General features: G+C 42.5%; 1 protein-coding gene and 1 long non-coding RNA gene across 14 annotated transcripts in view; one reads left to right on the top strand and one right to left on the bottom strand.

Moving 5' to 3' along the window:
• The window catches only part of ADD1 (adducin 1), a 94,550-nt gene that overhangs the window by 48,542 nt on the left and 23,239 nt on the right, over nucleotides 1–22,769 (bottom strand). For 3 of the 13 annotated variants that reach the window (XM_032253979.1, XM_032253982.1, XM_032253983.1), the window contains exon 1: nucleotides 6,439–7,556. The exons of 8 other annotated variants lie outside the window; for them this stretch is intronic. Coding sequence is in view for 1 of the 5 variants with exons in the window: in XM_032253977.1 (XP_032109868.1) it covers nucleotides 5,807–5,827 (21 nt within the window). In the remaining 4 variants the exon portion in view is untranslated. Of the gene's footprint in view, nucleotides 1–5,806; nucleotides 5,845–6,438; nucleotides 7,557–22,769 lie in introns of those variants that run through there. 2 more of the 13 variants (XM_032253977.1, XM_032253980.1) reach the window with 1 other exon arrangement.
• On the top strand, nucleotides 5,310–7,103 carry LOC116534006. Its single transcript, XR_004261545.1, has 2 exons — nucleotides 5,310–5,524; nucleotides 5,949–7,103. It is a non-coding gene; the product is annotated as an uncharacterized LOC116534006 (long non-coding RNA).

Raw genomic sequence — 22,769 nt, 5'->3', positions numbered from 1 at the left:
AAATGTTCTCCTTCAGTGTTTCAAAAAAAAAATAAAAGATGAAAGAAAATCGCTATGAGTCCCAATTATAAGCCATTTTCATCAGTAAATAAGGATATGAGGGTATATTTTAGAGGTAACAATAGCTATTTTCTGGTTCCCAGAAGATACTGAAAGAAAGGAATCTTTGTAAAAACCAACATATTTAAGGTAAGGCAGGTATTGCTTTCCTCTAGTTACACATTGCTATGTGAGTGGGATAAGATAAAGACTGCAGGCCAGTAAGTATATGCTCTGTTCCTTCAATAAGGAAGTCTATAAACTTCAATCAAAATGAAAGTATACACATTCTGAGCCCAATAATCAAGATTAAGCAAAATTCTACATTTAAGTACAAACCTGTACTTCCTTTTTGTCAATTAAGAAGTTATTATTTGCTGGATATGGTGGCGCATGTCTGTAATCCTAGCACTTTGGCAGCCCAAGGCAAGTGGATGCCTGAGCTCAGGAGTTTGAGACCAGCCTGGGCAACATGGTGAAACCCTGTCTGCACTAAAAATACCAAAATCAGCTGGGTGTAGGGGTGCATGCCTGTAATCCCAGCTAATCGGGAGGCTGACGCACAAGAATCACTTGAACCAGAGAGGCAAAGGTTGCAATGAGCTAAATCGTGCCACTGCATTCCAGCCTGGGCAACAGAGCGAGACTCCGTCTCAAAACAAACAAAAAACATTATTATTTAATCAAGAATTATTATTATTGAATCAAAAAGTTTAAAAAAAAAAGAGAGAGAAACATGCAAAATAACTTCTGGAACATTTTTTTAGAGTATCTTAAAATAAATTTAAACCAATTTAAAATAAAATAATTTTAAAAGTAGGAACAGGCCAGGTGTGGTGGCGCATGCATGTATTTAATACCAGCACTTTGAAAGGCCGAGGCAGGAGGATCACTTGAGCCCAGGAATTCAAAGCTGTCTAGCTTACATAGTAAGGATTGCATCTCAACAAAAAAGTCAAAAGAGCCAGGAAAGATGGCGTGCACCTGTAGTCCCAGCTACTCAGGAGGCTGAGATGTGAGGATCACTTGAGCTGAGAGGTCAAAGATGCAGAGAGACATGATGGCACCACTACACTCCAGCCTGGGGGACAGAGCAAGACCCTGTCTCAAATAAATAAATGTGACATTAACATTAAAATCTGCTCAATACAGTATCATGTAACTATGGAGACTCTTTAGCATAATATAGATAAAGAGTATAAAACATATTAAGTAGAAAACTGTATCTTATTCTATTATGTAATGCTACATTATAATTATACACTGGCAAGATGATATAATGGCAAATAAGCTGGAAGAAATTTGAGTAAGTTGATTATGGATGAACATTTATCTCAATATTCTGTAATACTGCTATAATTATGCAATAAATTTTAAGATTTCACCATCAACAATATGTTGATAGCTAAATTAATGAAATCTTTGGGAATAATATTTTCAAATAAACACACACAACAGAAAAAAACAGTCTAGATGAACTTCGACAAACAAGCATGGCCTGCCCGTGTGATATCTGCTTCCTCCACATCTCCCATTCCCTACCTGTCACTCAAATCCAGGTTATCATCACTCACCTCCCGGACACTCAACAGCCTCCTAATTCGTTTCTCTACTTCCAGCTTCTTAACAATTCCCACAGCAATCCATTCCCTAAAATTCAGCCATAGAGAGTTTTAAAATATAAGTCAGGGCCAGGCACAATGGCTCACGCCAGTAATCCCAGCACTTTGAGAGGCTGAGGCGGGTGGATCACGAGGTCAGGAATTCGAGACCAGTTTGGCCAACATGGTGAAACCCCGTCTTTACTAACACTACAAAAAATCAGCCAGGTGTGGTGGTGTGCACCTGTAATCCCAGCTACTCCAGAGGCTGAGGCAGGAGAATCGTGTGAACCCAGGAGGCAGAGGTTGCAGTGAGCAGACATTGTACTCCAGCCTTGGTGACAAAATAGTGACATCTCAAAATAAATAAATAAATAAATGTAAGTCAGATCATGTCACGCACTCAGCTTAAAATCTGAGAACTAATATGTGGACCTTCACATGATCCTGAATGAAACAAACTATAAAATAAAAATCTAAAAGTGACATTTGAGACAACAAAATATTTGAACACTAGCTGGATTTTGATGGTATTAAGAAATTAGTTTTACATTTTAGGTGTAGCATTATAATGATTACATTAGATACAAAAATGTTTCTGGATAAAATGACATCTGAAATGTACCTAAAACTTGTATGTGCCCAAAACATTGGCGGGGCTCCCTCGTCCTGTGGTGGGACCCCTCGTCCTGTGGTAGGGCCTGGGCTGAACACTGGGCTTGGGGGTGGAGATGACAAGGTCCCTCTCTAGCTGCTGGTATCCAATGGGCAAGTGACTGTCACTGTGAGGGGACGGTCTGCCTCTGTGGGGGTCTCTCCCTAGGCTGTGAATTCCTAGGGGCCAGGAGAGGCCCCAGGCCACTGGGTCTGTTGGATGGGGGGAAGGGGAAGGGGAAATGAGGTTATGCAAGTCTAGCCATGAACTGACCACTGACGCTGGATGAAGGTTAGAGCAGAAGGTTAGGTCATTGCACCGCACTATTTTGTGTGTTTGAAACGCTTCATGATCCTTCTTGTTCTCAGAAGAAAGTACCTGCAGACTTTACATAAGCTGGTCTCTGCCTGCCTTCAGATAAAGATATTTCAGCATGCTTTTTCAGGCTGATACTACTGAGATCAGGATGAACCGCTATCTTAACATTAACATCCCTTATTTAAAAAATTATTTCCATTTTTATTTAATGTTTCCAAATATAAAAAGTCAAGATGCTAGGCCAGGTGCAGTGGCTCATGCCTATAATCCCAACACTTTGGGAGGCTGAGGCAAGCAGATCACCTGAGGTCGAGAGTTTGAGACCAGCCTGACCAACATAGAGAAACCCAGTCTCTACTAATAATGCAAAAATTAGCCAGACGTGGTGACACATGCCTGTAATCCCAGCTATTCGGGAGTCTGAGGCACCATAATTGCTTGAACCGAGGAGGTGGAAATTACGGTGAGCCGAGATCATGCCATTGTACTCCAGCCTGGGCAACAAGTGCAAAACTCCACCTTAAAAAAAAAAAAAGTCAAGACACTTAAACCAATTATCTCAAATGAGATAAAAGCAGTTCAGTGTTTTTAACCATCATCTTCCCCCTTCAGTTTCGTTACCTTATACAATGGTATAAGGAACAAGAAAATGGTATAAGGACAGGAAAATTGGATGGCATGTGCATGGTTAGAAAATGTCATCTGGGCCAGGCGCAATGGTTCACACCTGTAATCCCAGCACTTTGGGAGGCCGAGGCGGGAGGATCACAAGGTCAGGAGATCAAGACTATCCTGGCTAACACAGTGAAACCCTATCTCTACTAAAAATACAAAAAATTAGCTGGGTGTAGTGGCATGCTCCTGTAGTCCCAGCTACTCGGGAGGCTGAGGCAGGAGAATCACTTGAACCTGGGTGGCAGAGGTTGCAGTGAGCTGAGACTGCACCACTGCACTCCAGCCTGGGCAACAGACGAGACTCCATCTCAAAAAAGAAAAAAGAAAAAAGAAAAGAAAATGTCATTTGCTTACAAAAAACAGCATGCAGCAGTTTCTATTTTGTCTGCAGTCAATTCACAAACTACTTATTTAGGTTTTTGTTTAGGAGGCACACAGAACTGAAAATTTTAGCTGCCCAGTTTTTATTCAACTACCCTACAAAAACCACAAATGACAATCCTAACACTTTTCAATCTTTGGAGGGTTGAGATAGTAGACATTATTTGTTATCTTTAGTAGATTCAACGATTTAGCCGGAAAATGTTAATTTTTTCTCTTAACAGAGACAAATCTCCTTAGAGCCTTTCCTCTAATTTTGCTAGACCGGGTTCCAGGAGACCAGTGTGAAGAACCCCTCATGTGACATCTAAAGTGTGAAAACTGTAAAAAAGTACCCCATTGCATTATACAAATTTTGGCTAGCTGTACAAAGGACAGCTGGTGTGCTAAATGGCATTGAAGAAAATCCTGACCGGATAGCACTATTTAGTCCAATTAACATCCCTTTTCTAATGTCCCAGAAGACATCAATCTGCCTAGCACATTACTTACTGACCCGGAAATAACAAAGAGTATGCTGGAATATTCTTTCTTAGCAGAAGTACTGCAGCCCCAGGATGATCCATCCTTATTAATGTGTAACTAAACCTCAGGTCAGAAACCAGACAAATTTTTGCTTCTCTAAAATATATAATGAGGTCATTCTGAAACTTTTGGACAGATTCAATTATTTCTTGGCATCTCCCTTCTGGCACAGACATCTTTGCTAATGGGTAACTACTCCTAGCATTCACATGATTTACTTTTGAAACCCTAAAGCTGGAACACGAAAACCTAAGGCTGAAACAAGGAAGAAGGGACCCATTAAAGAAAGCCTCTATACAAATGCTTGCTAGAGGACCCAAAGGATCTTGTCAGATTTCTAACACTCTTAAAACATTCCTCAGAAAGCACAATGATTGTCAGCTAATAATGAATTACTGCTCCATAGAAAAAAAGTCAGGAGATAATGAAAGTGGTATCCCCTGGTAGTGTCCCTGGCCACCTGGCACCCAACTCCAGAGAGCTTTTGGAATTGTCAATAGGAAACCAAAAAGAGAAGTGACCCCTGCAATATCTTCCCTTATTTCTACTAACTCCTGATGCATAATAAATTTGCATCAGGAGACACTTTCCACATTACACACAAGGCACCAGAGATTAAAAAATACAAAGAGTAGGAGTTGACAGACAAAATGCTCTTAGTGCATGACAGAACTCTACTTACAGTGTATCAGCAGGCAGAAAGTGTCCATGCATGGGAGGTAGAAAGAACAGACAGAGGATGTTATGACTTGAATTGTGTCCACTCCCCAAAATTCACATGTTGAAGCCCTAACCCCCAGTTCCTCAGAATATGACCTTATTTGGAAATACAGTCGCTATAGATGTAATTAATTAAGATGGGGTCCACAAGGTGGACTAAACCAAAATGACTAATGTCCTTATAAAATGGAAAATGTGGACAAAGAGACACACACAGGGATAACCAAGTATAGATGAAAACAGAGGTTGAGGCTGTGCTTCCTCAAGCCAAGGAACGCCAAGGACTGCTGAATACCACAAGGAGCAGCTAGAGGATGGGGCCCATTCTCCCTCATGGCCTCAGGAAGAACCAGCCCTGCCCACACCCTGAACTTAGACTTCTGGCCCCCAGAGCTGTGAGATGACACATTTCTGTTGTTTAAGCCCCTGGTTTGGTCTGTGGCACTTTGTTACAGCGGCCCTGGGAAACTCACACAGAGGGGCTGTCAGGAAGCTTCACAGAGATGATTTCAGAGGCAAAACGTGTCTGCCAGGTGGCTTGGGGAACGCAGCAGTCACCTGGTGAAAACATCTACTGAGCATTAAGGAATAGCACAGAAGAGACAGCAAAGTCAGTGCAGTCAAACTTCCTCTGATTTTACACCCAGTTTCTGGCACCCAGCAGGTGTTCCACAAATCTTTAATGACCTAATTTAACTATTCTCTCTATTCTAAACCTTTCAGGCCCCACTCACTCTCAATATCCAACTCAAATGCTTCCTGCTCTGTGAAGGTTCCCCACACCCCAAGCCTAGCAACTGGCCTCCTGTGTGTCAAGAGATACCATTCCTGCCTCTCCCATGGCCACTTTCAAACTAAATTGAAAGGACCAAATTATAGGCGTCTAAATTATCTGGATCCGTGCTTGCTCCATCACTGGTCTGTGGGCCTCTGAAATACAGGGGCAATACATTTCTACTCATTTTTGTACAAGTGCCCTGGAGAGTGTTTCATACAAAGCAGGAGCTCAGCTGAGACTCTGTTCTTGAAGTAAGGTATCTACTACAAGGGACATCTCACTTCCCTGGGACAAAGGGCTCCAAGAGGTCTACAACCAAAATAAAACTGCGTCAAGAAATACGCCGTGAAACAGAAGGTGGAGACTTCGCTGGGAAGAGTAACAAGATTGTAAACAGACTTGGGGGCTCCAACACTGATGACTAAATCCAGGTAATGGCCTAGGAGCAGCGCAGCAGTCAGCACACACCCTGGCCAGCACCTTCAGCAGAAGAGACATGGATGCCCTGGCCAGAAATTCACTACAAACACTTGGAAACCTGCAATACTGGAAGGCTGCAGCACAAGCCAATGAAAAGGAAACCCTGTTATCTACTGGCAGAAGGGAGCCCAACATCTCGCGCCATCTCCCAAATAAAAGAGCACGACCACAGTAAGTTAAACCATAACATAATACATAAGTAACTCATTGCTTACATTACTAGCCTAATGATGTAGTTCTCCACTACCCTAAGAGAGGACACCCACCTTATGCTGAAGGTTCTTCTTCACAGCTTCAGGCTGACTGAAAGTGCCCTGACCTCAGAGCTCAGGGCAATCAAAAAGCCTTTAATTACTTTGATCGGATCATTTCTATTCCTGTGTCTCCGGATGTTCTCTTGAAGAAGCAGCTGCTCAAAAGACCCTTTGAAATAATCACAGCTAAAGTTATCACTGCTTACTATGTGTGTACTAACTCATTTTTTCTGCAGGTAAGACACAACACAGTTAAGCAGCCAGAAATGGGGTTGCTGGAATCTGAACTCAGGCTGCCTGGCTCCAGAGCGCCTCCTCTTCCCTCCACTCCACATTCCCTCTGACAATCAGGATGTCTCAGATTAGATATCTCCAATTAGAAGCAAAAGCAAAAAGTAGAAGTGAACCACAGCAATGTGTCCCAGCCTACCCAAGTGGGTCCTCTTGCTTCCTCCCTCTTTAATGACGAATGGTTAGTTAACGGCTTCCCAGCCTAAATCTACATTTTATTAAGTCTTTTATACGATCATATAGCTGATGTTGTTTTTCTTTTAACTACAGCATTAATTAATCCTAGGGCACATTATGAGAGATATTCCAATTACTTGCTTAAGTTTGAGTAGGCAGCAAGTGGAGAAGCAAGAAATTGAAATTTGAAATTAAAACTATGGTTTGGAGACTGTACTCTTAATTGCTTCTCATTAAACTGTGTTCTTGCTGACGACTGGACTCTCCAGTCCAAGGGTCAGCACTGAGCCAAGAATCAGAGGCTGGTTCCGCTCACACTCTCGTAATGCTTCAACACGCATGAAGCTAACTCCCCTGTAAAGTAGCAACAGCTCCCCATCACAAATTCCAAACCTAGTATTTCCCAAGCCCAGTTGAGGAAAATGCAGCTAGAAAATGCAAGGGATCCAGAAAAGTGATCATGAATTTTGTAAGACACTATAAAGACCACTGCAGAGAACAATGTACTCACATATACTAGCTAATTCCAACCACCCTGCAAGATTCCTCCATATGCAGATGAAAGACGGACTCCGGATTTTTGTGCTTTTTAAAAATTTCTCTTTTTCAGACAGGGTCTTGCTCTGTCATCCAGGCTGGAGTGCAGGGGCATGATCTTGGCTCACTGCAACCTCCACCTCCTGAGCTCAAGTGATCCTCCCATCTCAGCCTCCCAAGTAGCTGGGACTATAGGGGCATGCCACCATGCACAGATAATTATCGTATTTTTTGTAGAGATGGGGTTTTGCCAATTTGCCCAGGCTGGTCTTGAACTCCTGGGCTTAAGCAATCTACCCACCTCAGCTTCCCAAAGTATTGGGATTACAGGTGTGCTGGCTCAGAGTTTTAAGTACCAGAGGTCTCACAATAAATAAATGGCCGTCTCAGAACCTAAATCCAAGACTACTCACTCTCAATGCCAGGCTCATCTACTGTATTATAGCACGAGAAATCAAAATCTAAACATGGAAAGAGCTAGCAGGCATACTGGGGCTCTTCTGTCTAATTCAGTACCATCTCCCCCCTATTTAGCACAGAACAGGCCTCAATAAGTATTTGGTAAACGAATAAATGATAAAGGAACACAAAATCATTCAGCATTACTAACTCTTAACAAAATTTGCTTTCATCCCCCACCCCCCAAGAAAAAAACTATTTAAAATAACTTCCAAGCTGGACACAGAGGCTCTCACGCCTATAACCCCAGCACTCTGGGAGGCTGAGGCGGGCAGATCACCTGAGGTCAAGAGTTTGAGACCAGACTGCCCAACTTGGTGAAATCCCTTCTCTACTAAAAACACAAAAACAATTAGCTGGGTATAGTGGCGGGTGCCTGTAGTCCCAGCTATTTGGGAGGCTAAGACAGGAGAATCACTTGAACCTGGAAGGTGGAGGTTGCAGTGAGCCAAGATTGTGCTATGGCACTCCAGCCTGGGGGTCAGAAGAAGACTCTGTCTCAAAAAATAAAATAACATCCAGAATCTTCAGATGGCCCATGAACAAGTAACAATCGGTATTCAAGGTCTCTTAAGAAGAAATTCCACAAAGCAGACTGCAGTTAAGATTTCAGGAGAGAAGTCTGGGAGGAATAAGTTTATACATATGCTATCTCACAATTGAGCAAATAACTAACATAACCCAAGAGACTCTGCTGTAGTTACTACACTAATTCGCATATTCTGAGTCACATGTCCTAAACAACTACATGTGGGAAAAAGCAGAACACTACTTCTCTTCTGGCAATGTCAGCTGCTTTCTCTATTTCTGCTCCCTCATTATACTATCTCTACCCTTCAATTACTACTAGAGTATTTTTATTTTTTAACTACAGTTTTGTTGAAGTCAAGAGATCTTTCAAAATCTTTTTACTGAAACAGAAATTTTTTTTTTAACTTCACTCTGTAAGGGTGGTTTGCTAAGTAATTGTTTGAGTTGGATTTTATTTTTCTGGAGAGCAGGGGAAGGTGGGGAAGTCTGGCAGGATTGTAAATAAGGGAGATTAAAATACTGACCACAAAAAACAAACAGGCAATTTTGACAGAATTTAATGATCAACAACTAAAAGTTCCTAGTAGTTGGTTTATCTGGAAGAAGGAAGACAAATGATAAAAGGAAGCTTTGAAAATTATAGCAAGGGCTCATAAACTGAGAACACCACAATGGGTAAGTGTACTGAGAAAAACATTTATTCTGTACACACAAAGGCCGAAACATGAGATACTTCATTAGCTCTGAAACTTCTGAAGATGGTGCCAGGTTTTCCTTTATAGAGCTAGGCAGGAAGCATTTAAAATCACAAAAATAAGCCTAAAAGGACTTGCCAAAGGTATACTCATTGAAAATTAATTATGTCAGCTAATGGAGATTTGAGAGTCTTTATGCTATCAAGTAATTATGAGTACACAAAATTTTAGATGGTCTAGTCCGCACAAAAGCAAGGCTATACTGTCAAGCGAAAAAAAAAAAAAGACAGAAAGAACAGTGTATGTATGGTATCCTTTTTTGGGGGGGAGGAGGAGAATAAGAAGAATACTCATATTTATTTGTATTTGCATAAAGAAATGCAGGAATAATATACAAGAAGTTTACAACAGTGATTTACTTGTAAGGAGGAAGAGGGAGCTGGGTGGATGGGGACAGAGATGACCAGCAGATTCTTCATTGTTCATAGATACACACACACACATATTTTTTAAAGATTAATTTCTAAAAGGTACATTTACAAAATAAAAAATTTGAAAAATAAAACAAGTAAGGCACAATGGGGCCCAGAAGTTCAAGTCCAGCCAGGCAACAAAGCAAGACCCCATCTCTTAAAAAAACAAAAACTCAAACCATTAAGAATGTAAATAAAATAATAAGCATCACTGAGAGCAATAAGCCCCTCTTCCCTGCTGACATCAGCTCCACTCCCACCTCTTGGAGAGGAGGCTCCAGGGGCAGGCAGGGACCCTGACCAGAAAGGGGAAGGAAGTGTAGACAAGCACCTAAGAATGCTTCTGAGTATAGGGCCACCTAGCAGAAGGGCACACAGCGCAGGACTCCAAGAATCTCCTGAGCTTGGCATCTCAGATGCATTCTAGTAAATAGATAAGTATCATTGGGGGTATAAAATGGACAGAGGACACCACTGGAACATTGTATTTTCAGCAGCATAATGATACCAAACATTTGTTTAAAGCTTTATATTTTACAATATAAATTCTGTTACTTAAGTGTTTTAGTAGGATAGTATCCTTATCTCACAGGTGATAACATGTAGGTCCTTGGAGACTTGTGTCTTACTCTAAGGTAGAGATAGAAAGTGAACCAAACTCTCTAGGTGATAATGTATAGGGGTTACATGTGCCCCACATAGCCTCCACTCCAAAATGATTCTGTTCATATCAGAATCATTTGTGACTATTTATTTAAATCAGTATTAGCTGATAAAACTGATTACTTCTTTTTCTGCAATTACAGAGGCAGTAGGGAAAAAAATAAAACAATATTGATTTCAATCCATATTGGCTCTACTTCACAGGCACTACTTCCATCTTGATGAAAGCACTGGAGTTCCCGCTCCCTAAGCACAAATGTATGGTTCCATCTACAAGGAATCAAACACATATGATTTCCTTTGGTGTTGTGGAATGAGAGGCAAGGTTTACAGCTAAAGACTGGGTACTTATCACAAGTGGCCTTGAAGTATGGAGCTATCAGGTGAACACAGGCCATCCTCCAGACCAGGTCCACATGTCTGAAGTCTAATAGCATCTCACTGTGACAGTGTCTGGTAAAAATCTGTGGAATGAAGACTAAACTGAAGAGTTAGTAGACAATGAACCAGGCATCAAGCCTTTATATAGCTTTTTTTTTTTTTTTTTGAGAAGGAGTCTCATTCTGTCATACAGGCTGCAGTGCAGTGGGCGTGATCTCAGCTCACTGCCAATCTCCACCTCCCGGGTTCAAGCAATTCTCTTCCCTCAGTTTCCTGAGTAGCTGGGATTACAGGTACCTGCCACCACGCCCAACTAATTTTTGCATTTTTAGTACAGACAGGGTTTCACCACATTGGCCGGGCTGTTCTCAAATTCCTGACCTTGGGTGATCCCCCCGCCTCGGCTTCCCAAAATGTTTGGGATTACAAGCGTAAGCCACTGTGCCTGGCCAGGACCTTATATAGTTTTATGTCTCGATGTTGTAAAGATCTCAGGAACAGGCTGGACATGGTGGCTCATGCCTATAATCCCAGCACTTTGGGAGGCCGTGGCAGGCAGATAACCTGAGGTCCGGAGTTTGAGACCAACCTGGCCAACATGGTGAAACCCCATCTCTACTAAAAATACAAAAATTAGCCAGGCATGGTGACGTGCGCCTGTAATCCCAGCTATTTGGAAGGCTGAGGCAGGGGAACTGCTTGAACCCGGGAGACAGAGGTTGCAATGAGCCCAGATCGCACCACTGCACTCCAGCCTGGGCGACTGAGGGAGACTCTGTCTCAAAAAAACAAAACAAAACAAATCTCAGTAATAGACTGCTATGGTTTAAATGTGTCCTTCAAAAAGCAAGCATTGGAAACTTCACCCCAATGCAAGTGATGAGAGGTGGGGCCTAATGAGAGGCAATTAGGCCATGAGGCTGCCCTCAAGAATGGATTAATGCCACTATGGAGGAGTGTGCTTATTATAAAAGGGTAAGTTCGGTGTCCTGCCCCTCCCGTCTGTCTCTCTCTGCCCTTCTCACCTTCCACCATGGGAAGATGCAGCAAGAAGGCCATCAGGAGATGCCAAGGCCTTGCTCTTGAACTTCCTAGCCTCCAGAACCATGAGCCAATAAACTTCTAGTTCATTATAAATTATGCAGTCTCAGGTATTCTGTTAGAGCAGCACAAAACAGGCTAACATACAGATTGACACTTTCATTTTAAAAGTGTGAAAACTGAGGCTCAGAGATGGGAAAACTGCCATCAACACAGGGAGACAGCAACAGCACAGTGTGTGGTTGTAGGCTCAAAGTGTGTGCTTATAGTCAGACCAACGCCAAGTCTGAAGTCCATTGCACTACTTGGGAGTTGTGTGATCCTGGACAAGCTGCTTATCTTTTCTCTGGTACTCAGTTTCTCCATCTATACAACAGGGTGTAGTAGCCAGGCAAGTGGCTCAAGCCTGTACTCCCAGCTATTTGGGAGGCTGAGGCAGGAGGATCACTTCAGCTCAGGAGTTTGAGATCAGCCTGGGCAACACAGTGAGACTCTATCTCTTAGAAAAAAAAAAAAAAAAAAAACAAAGTGTAGTAATGACAACCATGAGTGATATTGTAAAATCAAAAATGCTGTCTGGAGAGCATTTACAGTGTTTGGCAGACAGCAGACAATCACTGTAGGGTGGCTAACATTAATGGACAAACCTAAGAACCTGGTATCCTGGCTTCCAAGCCTATGAACTTTCCACAACACCAAACTGCTTCTTGCAATGATGTTTACTGTCAGTGACAACTGAAAATTTCTGATCCCTGTCATAACAACACCTGGTTTCCAAAATATATTAAATACTGTTTCTTATATAAATAATTTGCTTCTACTTATTACTAACACTTTCTTATATTAACATTCAAATAATTTCTGAAGTCTTTAATAAAATTTCCAAGTAAAGCCTGGTACAGTGGCTCACAACTGTAATCCCAGCACTTTGGAAGGCAGAGGTGGGCAGATCACTTCAGCCCAGGGTTTGAGACTAGCATGGGCAATATGGCAGAACCCTATCTCTACACAAAAAATTAGCTCTGCGTGGTGGCATGGGCCTGTAGTCCCAGATACTCAGGAGTCTGAGGTGAGAGGATCACTTGAGCCTAGCAGAGGCTTTAGTGAACCGTGATCATACCACTGCACTCTAGCCTGGGTGATAGAGTGAGACTCTGTCTCAAAAAAAATTAATAACATGAAAATTCCAAGTAATATTTGAAAGGGAAAATCATGAAAGTCTTAATAGCCACAAATGGGAAAAAATGGCCAAACACAAATTTAGAGAGGAAAATTATGATCCAAATTGCATGCATGCTTATTAGTTCTTATTTATATGACACCAAAATGGAGCCATTTCAATAGGCATGATAGCACTGAGATAGAGGGGAAAAGCCACACTCCAGAAGTCTCTATAGTTGGGTCATGGAGAGAAGTGACAGATCCCATGCAACTTTTCAAATGCAACTGGAGCAGAGTCAAAGGATAACGATCATTTTCATGTAGTCAGCACTCAGTCACCAAGTATCTATCAAGCAGCAACCGTGAGGCTGCTATAGACCAGCCATTGCTCAGCAATCCAGATTCTTGGGGGACATCGATGAACAAAACAAAGATTTCTTACATTCCTGCAGAGAAGCCAGGCAGTAAACATGATAAATAAGTAAATCACACAGTCTGTTAGAAGGCAACAGGTGCTATGGTAGGGAACTTCGAGTCCAGGGAGGTGGAAAGGTAAGTCACATCATTAAGAAGGAACAGCAGAGGAAGGTTCCCAGAGAAAATAACAGCTGAGGAAGGACTCACGGACACACAGATGGTGAGAGCACTGGGCCAGGTGGCCATATATCCAGAAAGGCATTCCAGGGAGAGAGAAAGCTAGAGCCAAGGCCCCAGGTAAGAACTGGCTTTTGTTTGGGAATGGGAGAGGGGAATAAAGCTGTCTATCATCTCCTTTCTTTAAGCATTGACATAGTTCATTCACATTTTGGTAAATAAGCAAAGATAAAATGTGGCTAAGAAAAGATTTGAGCATCCTGTTTAATTTCATATAGAAAACGAATGTCAGGAGTAGGATTCAAATCCACAGCTCCTAAAACCCTGGTCTGAACCTCTGGGACCCACTCCTCAGTGAAGCTGGTTTCACTGTGGTCCTTCTGACCACAATCACTTTACCAGCTCTCAGCTGCTAAAGTTGCTCCCACCTTCAGGAATCACTGTCCTCTTCCGGTTTTCAGACATCAATTTCTGGTTTTCCTTCTACCTCTCTAGCTACTGCTGTGAGTCTCCCTTGCTGTTCTACCTCTTCTATCCAACTTCCACCTGCTGGGGTGCCTAGTACTCTGAGCTGCTTCTCTTCCCTAGCTATACCATTGCCTTAAGCCAGGGGTGTCCAATCTTTTGGCTTCCCTGGGCCCCACTGGAAGAAGAACTGTCTTGGGCCATACATAAAATACACTAACAATAGCTGATGAACTTAAATCTTATAATGTTTTAAGAAAGTTTATGAATTTGTGTTAGGCCGCATCCAAAGCTGTTCTGGGCCACAGGTTGAACAAGCTTGCCTTAAAGGATCACACTGATCCAGGAAAATCCTTGGCTATAAAGACCACCTCCACCATTGGTTCTCAGCCCTCATCATACATTAGTCACCTAGATAGCTTTAAAACAAACCATGGCGGCCAGGCGCAGTGGCTCACGCCTGTAATCCCAGCACTTTGGGAGGCTGAAGTGGGTGGATCACCTGAGGTCAGAAGTTCAAGACCAGCCTGGCCAACATGGTAAAACCCCGCCTGTAATAAAAGTAAAAACTTAGCCGGGTGTGGTGGCACATGCCTGTAATCCCAGCTACTTGGGAGGCTGAGGCAGGAGAATCACTTGAACCCGGAAGACGGAGGTTGCAGTGAGCCGAGATCACACCACTGCATTCCAACCTGGGCGACAGAGTGAGACTCCGTCTCACAAACAAAACAAAACAAAACAAAACAAAACAAAACAAAACAAAACAAAACAAAACAAAACACCATGGCTAGTCCCAAACCCAGACCCACAGAATCTGAATCTCTAGGAATGGAGTCTTGGCATCAGCATTTTTTTTTTTTGAGGTGGAGTCTCACTCTGTCGCCCAGGCTGGAGTACAGTGGCACAATCTCAGCTCACTGCAACCTCTACCTCCCGGGTTCAAGAGATTCTCCTGCCTCAGCCTCCCCAGTGGCTGGAACTAAAGGCACACACCACCACACCCAGCTAATTTTTGTATTTTTAGTAGAGACGGGGTTTCACCATGTTGGCCAGGATGGTCTCAATCTCTTTACCTCATGATCCACCCGCCTCAGCCTCCCAAAGTGCTGGGATGACAGGTGTGAGCCACCACACCTGGTCGGCATCAGCATTTCTTTTTGAGATGAAGTCTCGTCTGTTGCCCAGGCTGGAGTGCAATGGTGCGATCTTGGCTCACTGCAACCTCCGCTTCCCAGGTTCAAGTCATTCTCCTGCCTCAGCCTCCAGAGTAGCTGGGATTACATGCACCACCACGCCAGGCCAATTTTTTATATTTTTAGTAGAGACGGGGTTTCACCATGTTGGTCAGGCTGGTCTTGAACTCCTGACCTCGTGATCTGCCCACCTCGGCCTCCCAAAGTGCTGGACAGGCCTGAGCCACCATGCCAGGTCGGCATCAGCATTTTTAAAAGTGATTCGCCGGGCGCGGTGGCTCACGCCTGTAATCCCAGCACTTTGGGAGGCCGAGGCGGGTGGATCACGAGGTCAAGAGCTCGAGACCATCCTGGTCAACATGGTGAAACCCCGTCTCTACTAAAAATACAAAAATTAGCTGGGCATGGTGGCACGTGCCTGTAGTCCCAGCTACTCAGAAGGCTGAGGCAGGAGAATTGCCTGAACCCAGGAGGCGGAGGTTGCGGTGAGCCGAGATCGCACTGTTGCACTCCAGCCTGGGTAACAAGAGCGAAACTCCGTTTCAAAATAAATAAATAAATAAATAAAAATTAAAAAATAAAAGTGATTCAAATATGCATTCAGAGTTGAGAACCACTAATTTATATATACTAATGGACCCCAAATTTTTATCTCTAGCCCTAAACTCTTCCCTGAGTCCAAATTTGCACGTCCAAATGCCAACAAAACATCTGTTTGAATATTTAAAGTCCACTCAAACCTAGCTTATTCAAAAAAAGACTTGTCTCTCCTGCTTCTAAACTCATAATAATTCATTCTCCATAAAGGTATTAATATATTCAAATGTCACACCCTGCTTAATTTGGGAGTGGCAGCTCATGCCTGTAATCCCAGCATTTTGGGAAGCCAAGGACCACTTGCGGCCAAGAGTTCAATGGCTTCCCATAGTCCTTAGAATAAAATCTGTACTCTTGACCCCAACATGCAGAGACCTTCCCAGCTTGGCCCCCAGCCCCCACGCCCCGTTGCTCACCGTGTCCCAGACACACTAGCCTCCCTTCTGTCCTCAAACGGCCCAGCCCCTTCCTGCCTTAGAGTCTTTGTGCTTACTGTCTTCTCTGCCTAGAACAAGGAATTTATTCCAGCTACTTTGAATGCTTCAGTCCTTATCAGTTAGGTTGCAGGTCAAATTTCACCTCTAAATTTTGAAGTTTGCTTCCCTGCCCACCCTATTTAGAATAGTCCTCACTGCCAGTGCTCTCAAATCACCCTGGACTTCTTGTGTTTTCTTTCCCTTCAAAGCACTTATCATCACTATCAGGGCACAGACTCTGGAACTAGACTGTGTTCAAACTCCAGCTCAGACACTTACTGACTCTGAAACCTTGGCAAGATTTCTTAACTTCTCTGGTGGAAGTTTCCACATTTGAAATATGAGTTTAACAACAGGTTAATGCATGTAAAATGCTTACAATAAGTGCCTGACACACAGGAAGTACTTAAGTGTTAACTATTAGTATTACTGTCAGAAATAAACTATCTCCCCTAGTATAATAAAACTCCCAAGAGGACAAGAAACTTGTCTCTCATTCACTACTATATTCACAGAGATGTCACATAATCGTCTCTCAATTAATACATATTAAAGAACAAATACACTTCCAGATCTAACATTTTGGACTAACAATGCTAATCTAGGTTTGCTTTTCAGAGGCATATGACTAAGAAAAACCTTCACTTTGCTTCATTTGATCACAACTGACGTCCCACTGAAGAGACCCTGGGGATACAGATGCAAACTAAAACACTCCAAACTTCACTCACAAGTTCACCACTCACAAGGAAATTCCACACTGCAAATAAACAATCTGCATATCAAATTGGGTTTCATGTCTCTCAATTAAGAAGGTCTTATGTTTCCAAGAATTACGTCAATTCCCAAAGCTGGTAAAGCAAACGTAGCTACTCTGCCTCTAGATGGCTAGATCTGGAGACTAAAGCTCACATAACTCCCAGAGGTAGGATAGTAAGAAAAGAAAGAAAAGACTTCTAGACCTCAGGGAAGTTATAACAAAGTGGTACTACAATGAAACCCATAAAGACTGCAGGAAGACCCAGCTAAGTCAGGAAGCACAGATTGACCAGACACATCAGTATAGAAAACTCTACATAAGATTTTATAAGTAAGGAAAAAAGCAACACTCTATAATTGAATTAAACACGTAGGGAGGGATTAACAGTACTAACCTGAGAATGTTTCTCCCGAAAAAAATATGAAGCAATATCAAGGGAATCATTTAATAATAAAACAGTAAGATGGAAAAGTATGTCATCATAAAATGATCTTGTAAATAAAACAGCTGCTGAATGAAATGGCAGCAAACAATGTGTCTAAAATGGTAACTGCTTGAAGGGTAAGCCTGACACTGGAAAGGAAAAACCTCCAAAATGGGTGAGGATTAAATTGAGTTTCACTTCCTTTTTGGCTTACATACTCTGAAAAGGAAGCAGAGGCTATCACTAAAATTTCTGTTTTGGTAGATGGGAAATATCTGCTTTGTTTTTGTTTCTTGAGAGAAGGCCTCACTGCTGCCGAGGCTGGAGTGTAGAAATGTCTACTTTATTTGGCATTTCTCTCAGCATGTGAGCATGAATTTTTATATGCTCATTTACATTGAAAATTTCCCATAAGGTCTATTATTTCCTTTGTTCATATATCTGTTGAGATCTTGATGTATTTATTTCTACATATCTGAAAACAGATGGTACAGATATTGACCCTTTTATCATATTTGACATTCTCAGACTATTACCTTCTTTAACTTTATTTTTCAATGAGAAAATATTTTAACATTTTGCATATTTAAGTCAACAAACCCTTTCCTTTGTGATTTCCTCCGGCTTTAAAAAGAAGGTTATCGTTCCTTCCCAGGAACACATTTAATAAAACATTCCAGGAAAGTGTTAAGGCATTATCTCTGATAAACATTTTATTTTGCTTTTGCTCCACAGTGCCTCTATAATTTTAAACATTTCTAATTCCTCTGGGATTTATTTTGATGAGTATGTTTTCCAGTTATCACATCATCAACAATCCCTTCTCCCCACAGACAAAGGCACATTTCTTCACTCTCCACCAGAGCCCAATGACGCATGTTTCGACTTTGTACCAGCAATGCCCTACTATCATTTCATAGGCTTATTGTCTTTGGCACCTCAGTTACCATATCTGCAATAAAACACACTCAGTCATATGTTCCCAGGTTGTTGGGACAATTAGAAATAATAAATGTAAGATGTCTAGCACAATGTCTGACACATAGATATCCCATAATAGTAAAGAGGTTTATTGCTCATTGTTTGTTGAGACATGGCCTCACTATATGGCCAAGGCTGGTCTCAAACCCCTAGCTTCAAGTGATCCTCTGGCCTCAGCTTTCCAAACTGCTAGGAATGCAGGCGAGAGCCACTGCCTGGCCTTGGGTGTGGTTTTGAAAGTGACTCTGGGTGAGGCAACTAAAGATAAGCCAACCATCTGTTTAACTGAACAAATGTGAGTGAACTTTAATGCACCCTATCCTGTCTATATTTCCAAAATCTGTCTGGTATCATTGATGCAGAAAAGAATTTGGTTTGGGTCTTTATCAAAATTCCATTAGCCTCGCAATGCTGATTAATGAATGTGCTCAATTCATATCTATGGCTTAGACTCTAAGGCCAGACAACCTGGGTTCTGATTGCAGTCACTACTTACTAACTACATAACCTTAGGCACACTTCTTCATCTCTCTCTATTTCAGTTTCTTTATCTGTAAAATCAGAATGTTATCATCATCTACTTCCTTGGTTTAAGGTTAAATGAGTTAATTTATGTCAAGTGTTTAGTACAATGCACATAGTAAACCTTCAGTAAGTGGTAGCTATCACTATTATTATTAGCAGTAGCAGCAATGGCATCATCTTTAAAGGCTGACTGAATCTCTTTAAAAAGGACACCAGGGCAGGGCATGGTGGCTCACGTCTATAATCCCAGCACTTTGAGAGGCCTAGACGGGCAGATCACCTGAAGTTGGGAGTTCGAGACCAGCCTAATCAACATGGAAAAACCCTGTCTCTATTAAAAATACAAAATTAGCAGGGAATAGTGGCACATGCCTGTAATCCCAGCTACTTGGGAGGCAGAGGCAGGAGAATCACTTGAACCCAGGAGGCAGAGGTTGTGGCGAGCCGAGATCGAGCCATTGTACTCCAGTCTGGGCAACAAGAGCAAAACTACATCTCAAAAAAAAAAGACATCAGAAGAACATTCTTAATGGACACTAATTAACTGTCTTCCTTGGTATTTGCACAGGGACACATGTCTCCACCACATAATAAGAGTTCCCTCTTAGAGGCTATATCACTGCTTGGTATGGTCATTTTTTAATCCAACTGCCAGACTGCAAGCTTATTGAAGGCAAGAGCTATTACAATGCTTTACTTCCAATATTCCTAACACAATCCTCCGAACATAGGTCTAAAATAAAATAAATTACTATTTTAAATAAAAAAATAATTTTAAATAAAAAAAAAAAAAAAAAAAGGAATGAGACAGACCCTTAGAAGCATGTACTTTTTGCCCCAGAAGGAACTTTAAAAGTCATCCAGTCATTTTACAGATGCTAAAATCGAGTTCCAGAACAAAGTAATGATTTTACCAAAGTCTTGTATGCTGGCCACACTGGAGTCAGTTCCCCTGTATCATGGAAAAAACCGGTAACACCTCACTTGCTCCCTGGGCTGTCAAACCATGTACTTTGGAAGCGACCTCACACTGAATACACCTTTTGTACATTTTAAACTGGTACTCAATCACTGTTTCCATTTGGAGATCTCAACTAAGGCAAATACTTGAAAGTCCCTACCACTCAGATTTTCGTTTTGAGACAGGGTCCCACTCTGTTGCCCAGGCTGGAGTGCAGTGGCACAATCTCAGCTCACTGCAACCTCTGTCTCCTGGGCTCAAGTAATCCTCCCACCTCAGCTTCCTGAGTAGCTGGAACCACAAGTGCATGCCACCATGCCCAGCTAATTTTTGTGTTTTATGTATAGATGGAGTTTCAATGTTGCTCAGACTGGTTTCAAACTCCTGGGCTCAAGCAATTCTCTAGCCTCAGTCTCTTTACTAGCTGGGATTCTGAGACTACAGGAGCACCACCATGCCCACTAATTTTTAGAATAAAAAAAAACTGGCCGGGCGCGGTGGCTCAAGCCTGTAATCCCAGCACTGTGGGAGGCCGAGGCGGGTGGATCACGAGGTCAAGAGATCGAGACCATCCTGGTCAACATGGTGAAACCCCGTCTCTACTAAAAATACAAAAATTAGCTGGGCATGGTGGTGCGTGCCTGTAATCCCAGCTACTAAGGAGGCTGGGGCAGGAGAATTGCCTGAACCCAGGAGGCGGAGGTTGCGGTGAGCCGAGATCGCGCCATTGCACTCCAGCCTGGGTAACAAGAGCGAAACTCCGTCTCAAAAAATAAATAAATAAATAAATAAATAAATAATAAAAAAAAACTTTTAAGGCTGGGTGTGGTGGATCATGCCTGTAATCCCAGCACTTTGGGAGGCCGAGGCAGGTGGATCACGAGGTCAAGACACTGAGACCATTCTGGCCAACATTGTGAAACCCCCGTCTCTACTAAAAATACAAAAAAATTAGCTGGGCGTGGTGGCGCATGCCTGTAGTCCCAGCTACTCGGGAGGCTGAGGCAGGAGAATTGCTTGAACCCGGGAGGCGGAGGTTGCAGTGAGCCAAGGTCGTGCCACTGCACTACAGCCTGGCACCTGGTGGAGTGGGATACTGTCTCAAAAAAAAAAAAAAAAAAAAGCCTTTTAATTTTTAAATCAACAAATGCCTAACAGCTTAGATACAAGGAAGAATTTGTGAGTTAAAATATAGCTTTGAAAAAATTACCCAGAAACTAGTACAAGGAAACAAAGAGATGGAAAATATAAAAGAAGAGATATAAAGAACAGAGTAAGAAAGTTGGCTGGGTGTGGTGGTTCACACCTGTAATTGCAGCACTTTGGAAGGCTGAGGTGGGCAGATTATCTGAGGTCAGAAGTTTGAGATCAGTCAGGCTGACATGGTGAAACTCCATCTCTACAATAAATACAAAACTTAGCCAGGTGGTGGTGCATGCCTGTAGTACCAGCTACTTGGAAGGCTGAGACAGGAGAATCACTTGAACCCAGGAAGCAGAGGCTGCAGTGAGCCAAGATCACACCACTATACTCCAGCCTGGGCAACAGAGCAAGACTCCACTTCAAAAAAAAAAGGTCAACTAATCATTTACTTGGAGTTACAAGCAGAAATAACAAATAATGAAGAGTAAATATTCCAAGAGAAAATGGCTGACTTCCCAGAGCTGAAAAACATGAATCTACAAAAACCAACCAAAAATAAATAAAGATAAATCCATGCCTTACAAACATTGTAATGAATATGCAGAATAGCCATGGTCAAAATGAAGAAAAGAAAATTCTAAAAGAAGCCAGAAGAAAAAAGACAGATTACCTTCAAGGGAATAACAAATTGACTACTGCCAAACTTGCCAAGAGAAACAGCAAAAGTAGGGAGCAGTAGGATAACTCCAAAACGCTGAAAAGTACTAACTGTCACAAAAATAAAGAAAAAAAAAAAAAAGAAACAACTGTCAATCTGATTTCTACATCAAGCAAAATTATCTTTCAAGAACTTGGGTGAAGGTTGGGAGTGCAGGCTCATACCTGTAATCCTAGCACTTTGGAAGCCTGACGTGGTAGGAGGATACTTTGAGCCCAGGAATTCAAGGCCAGCCTGGGCAACATAATAGTGAGACCCAGCTCTATTTAAAAAAAAAAAAAAAAAAAAAAAAAGGGCTGGGGACGGTGGCTCACAACTGTAATCCCAGCACTTTGGGTGGCCGAGGCGGGTGGGTGGATCATGAGGTCAGGAGATCAAGACCATCCTGGCCAACATGGTGAAACCCTGTCTCTACTGAAAATACAAAAATTAGCCAGGTGTGGTGGCATGTGCCTATAATCCCAGCTACTCAGGAGGCTAAGGCAGAAGAATCGCTTGAACCTAAGAGGTGGAGGTTGCAGTGAGCTGAGATCATGCCACTGCACTCCACCCTGAGTGACAGAGTGAGACTCCGTCTCAAAAAAAAACGAAAAACTTGTATGAAATAATTTCTGAGTAGCTGGGGCTACAGGCAAGCACCACCATGCCCAACAGTGGCTCACACCTAAAACTCCAACACTTTGTGGAGTTTTAAAAAATGCCAGGAGTGGTGGCTCACGCCTGTAATCCTAACACTCTGGGAGGCTGAGGTGGGCAGATCACTTCAGTCCTGGAGTTTGAGACTAGCCTAGGCAACACGGCAAAACCCTGTTTCTACAAAAAAACAAAAACAAAAATTAGCTGGGCATAGTGGCACGTGCCTGTAGTCCCAGCTACTTGTGGGGCTGAGGTAGGAGAATTGCTAGAGCCCAGGAGGTTGAGGCTACAGTGAGCTGTGATTGTGCCACTGCACTCTGGCCTGAGTGATAGCGCAAGAACCTGCCTCAAAAAAAAGAAAAGAAAAACAACCTGTGCACTCCAGCCTGGGTGTCACAGCAAGATCCTGTCTCTAAAAAAAAAAGAAAAGAAAAACAACCTGTGCACTCCAGCCTGGGTGT

The sequence above is a fragment of the Sapajus apella genome, unplaced genomic scaffold (assembly GCF_009761245.1).
Source record: "Sapajus apella isolate SASKATOON/1434 unplaced genomic scaffold, GSC_monkey_1.0 scaffold85, whole genome shotgun sequence".
Taxonomy (NCBI): domain Eukaryota; kingdom Metazoa; phylum Chordata; class Mammalia; order Primates; family Cebidae; genus Sapajus; species Sapajus apella.
This window is presented reverse-complemented; position numbering and strand designations above follow the sequence as displayed.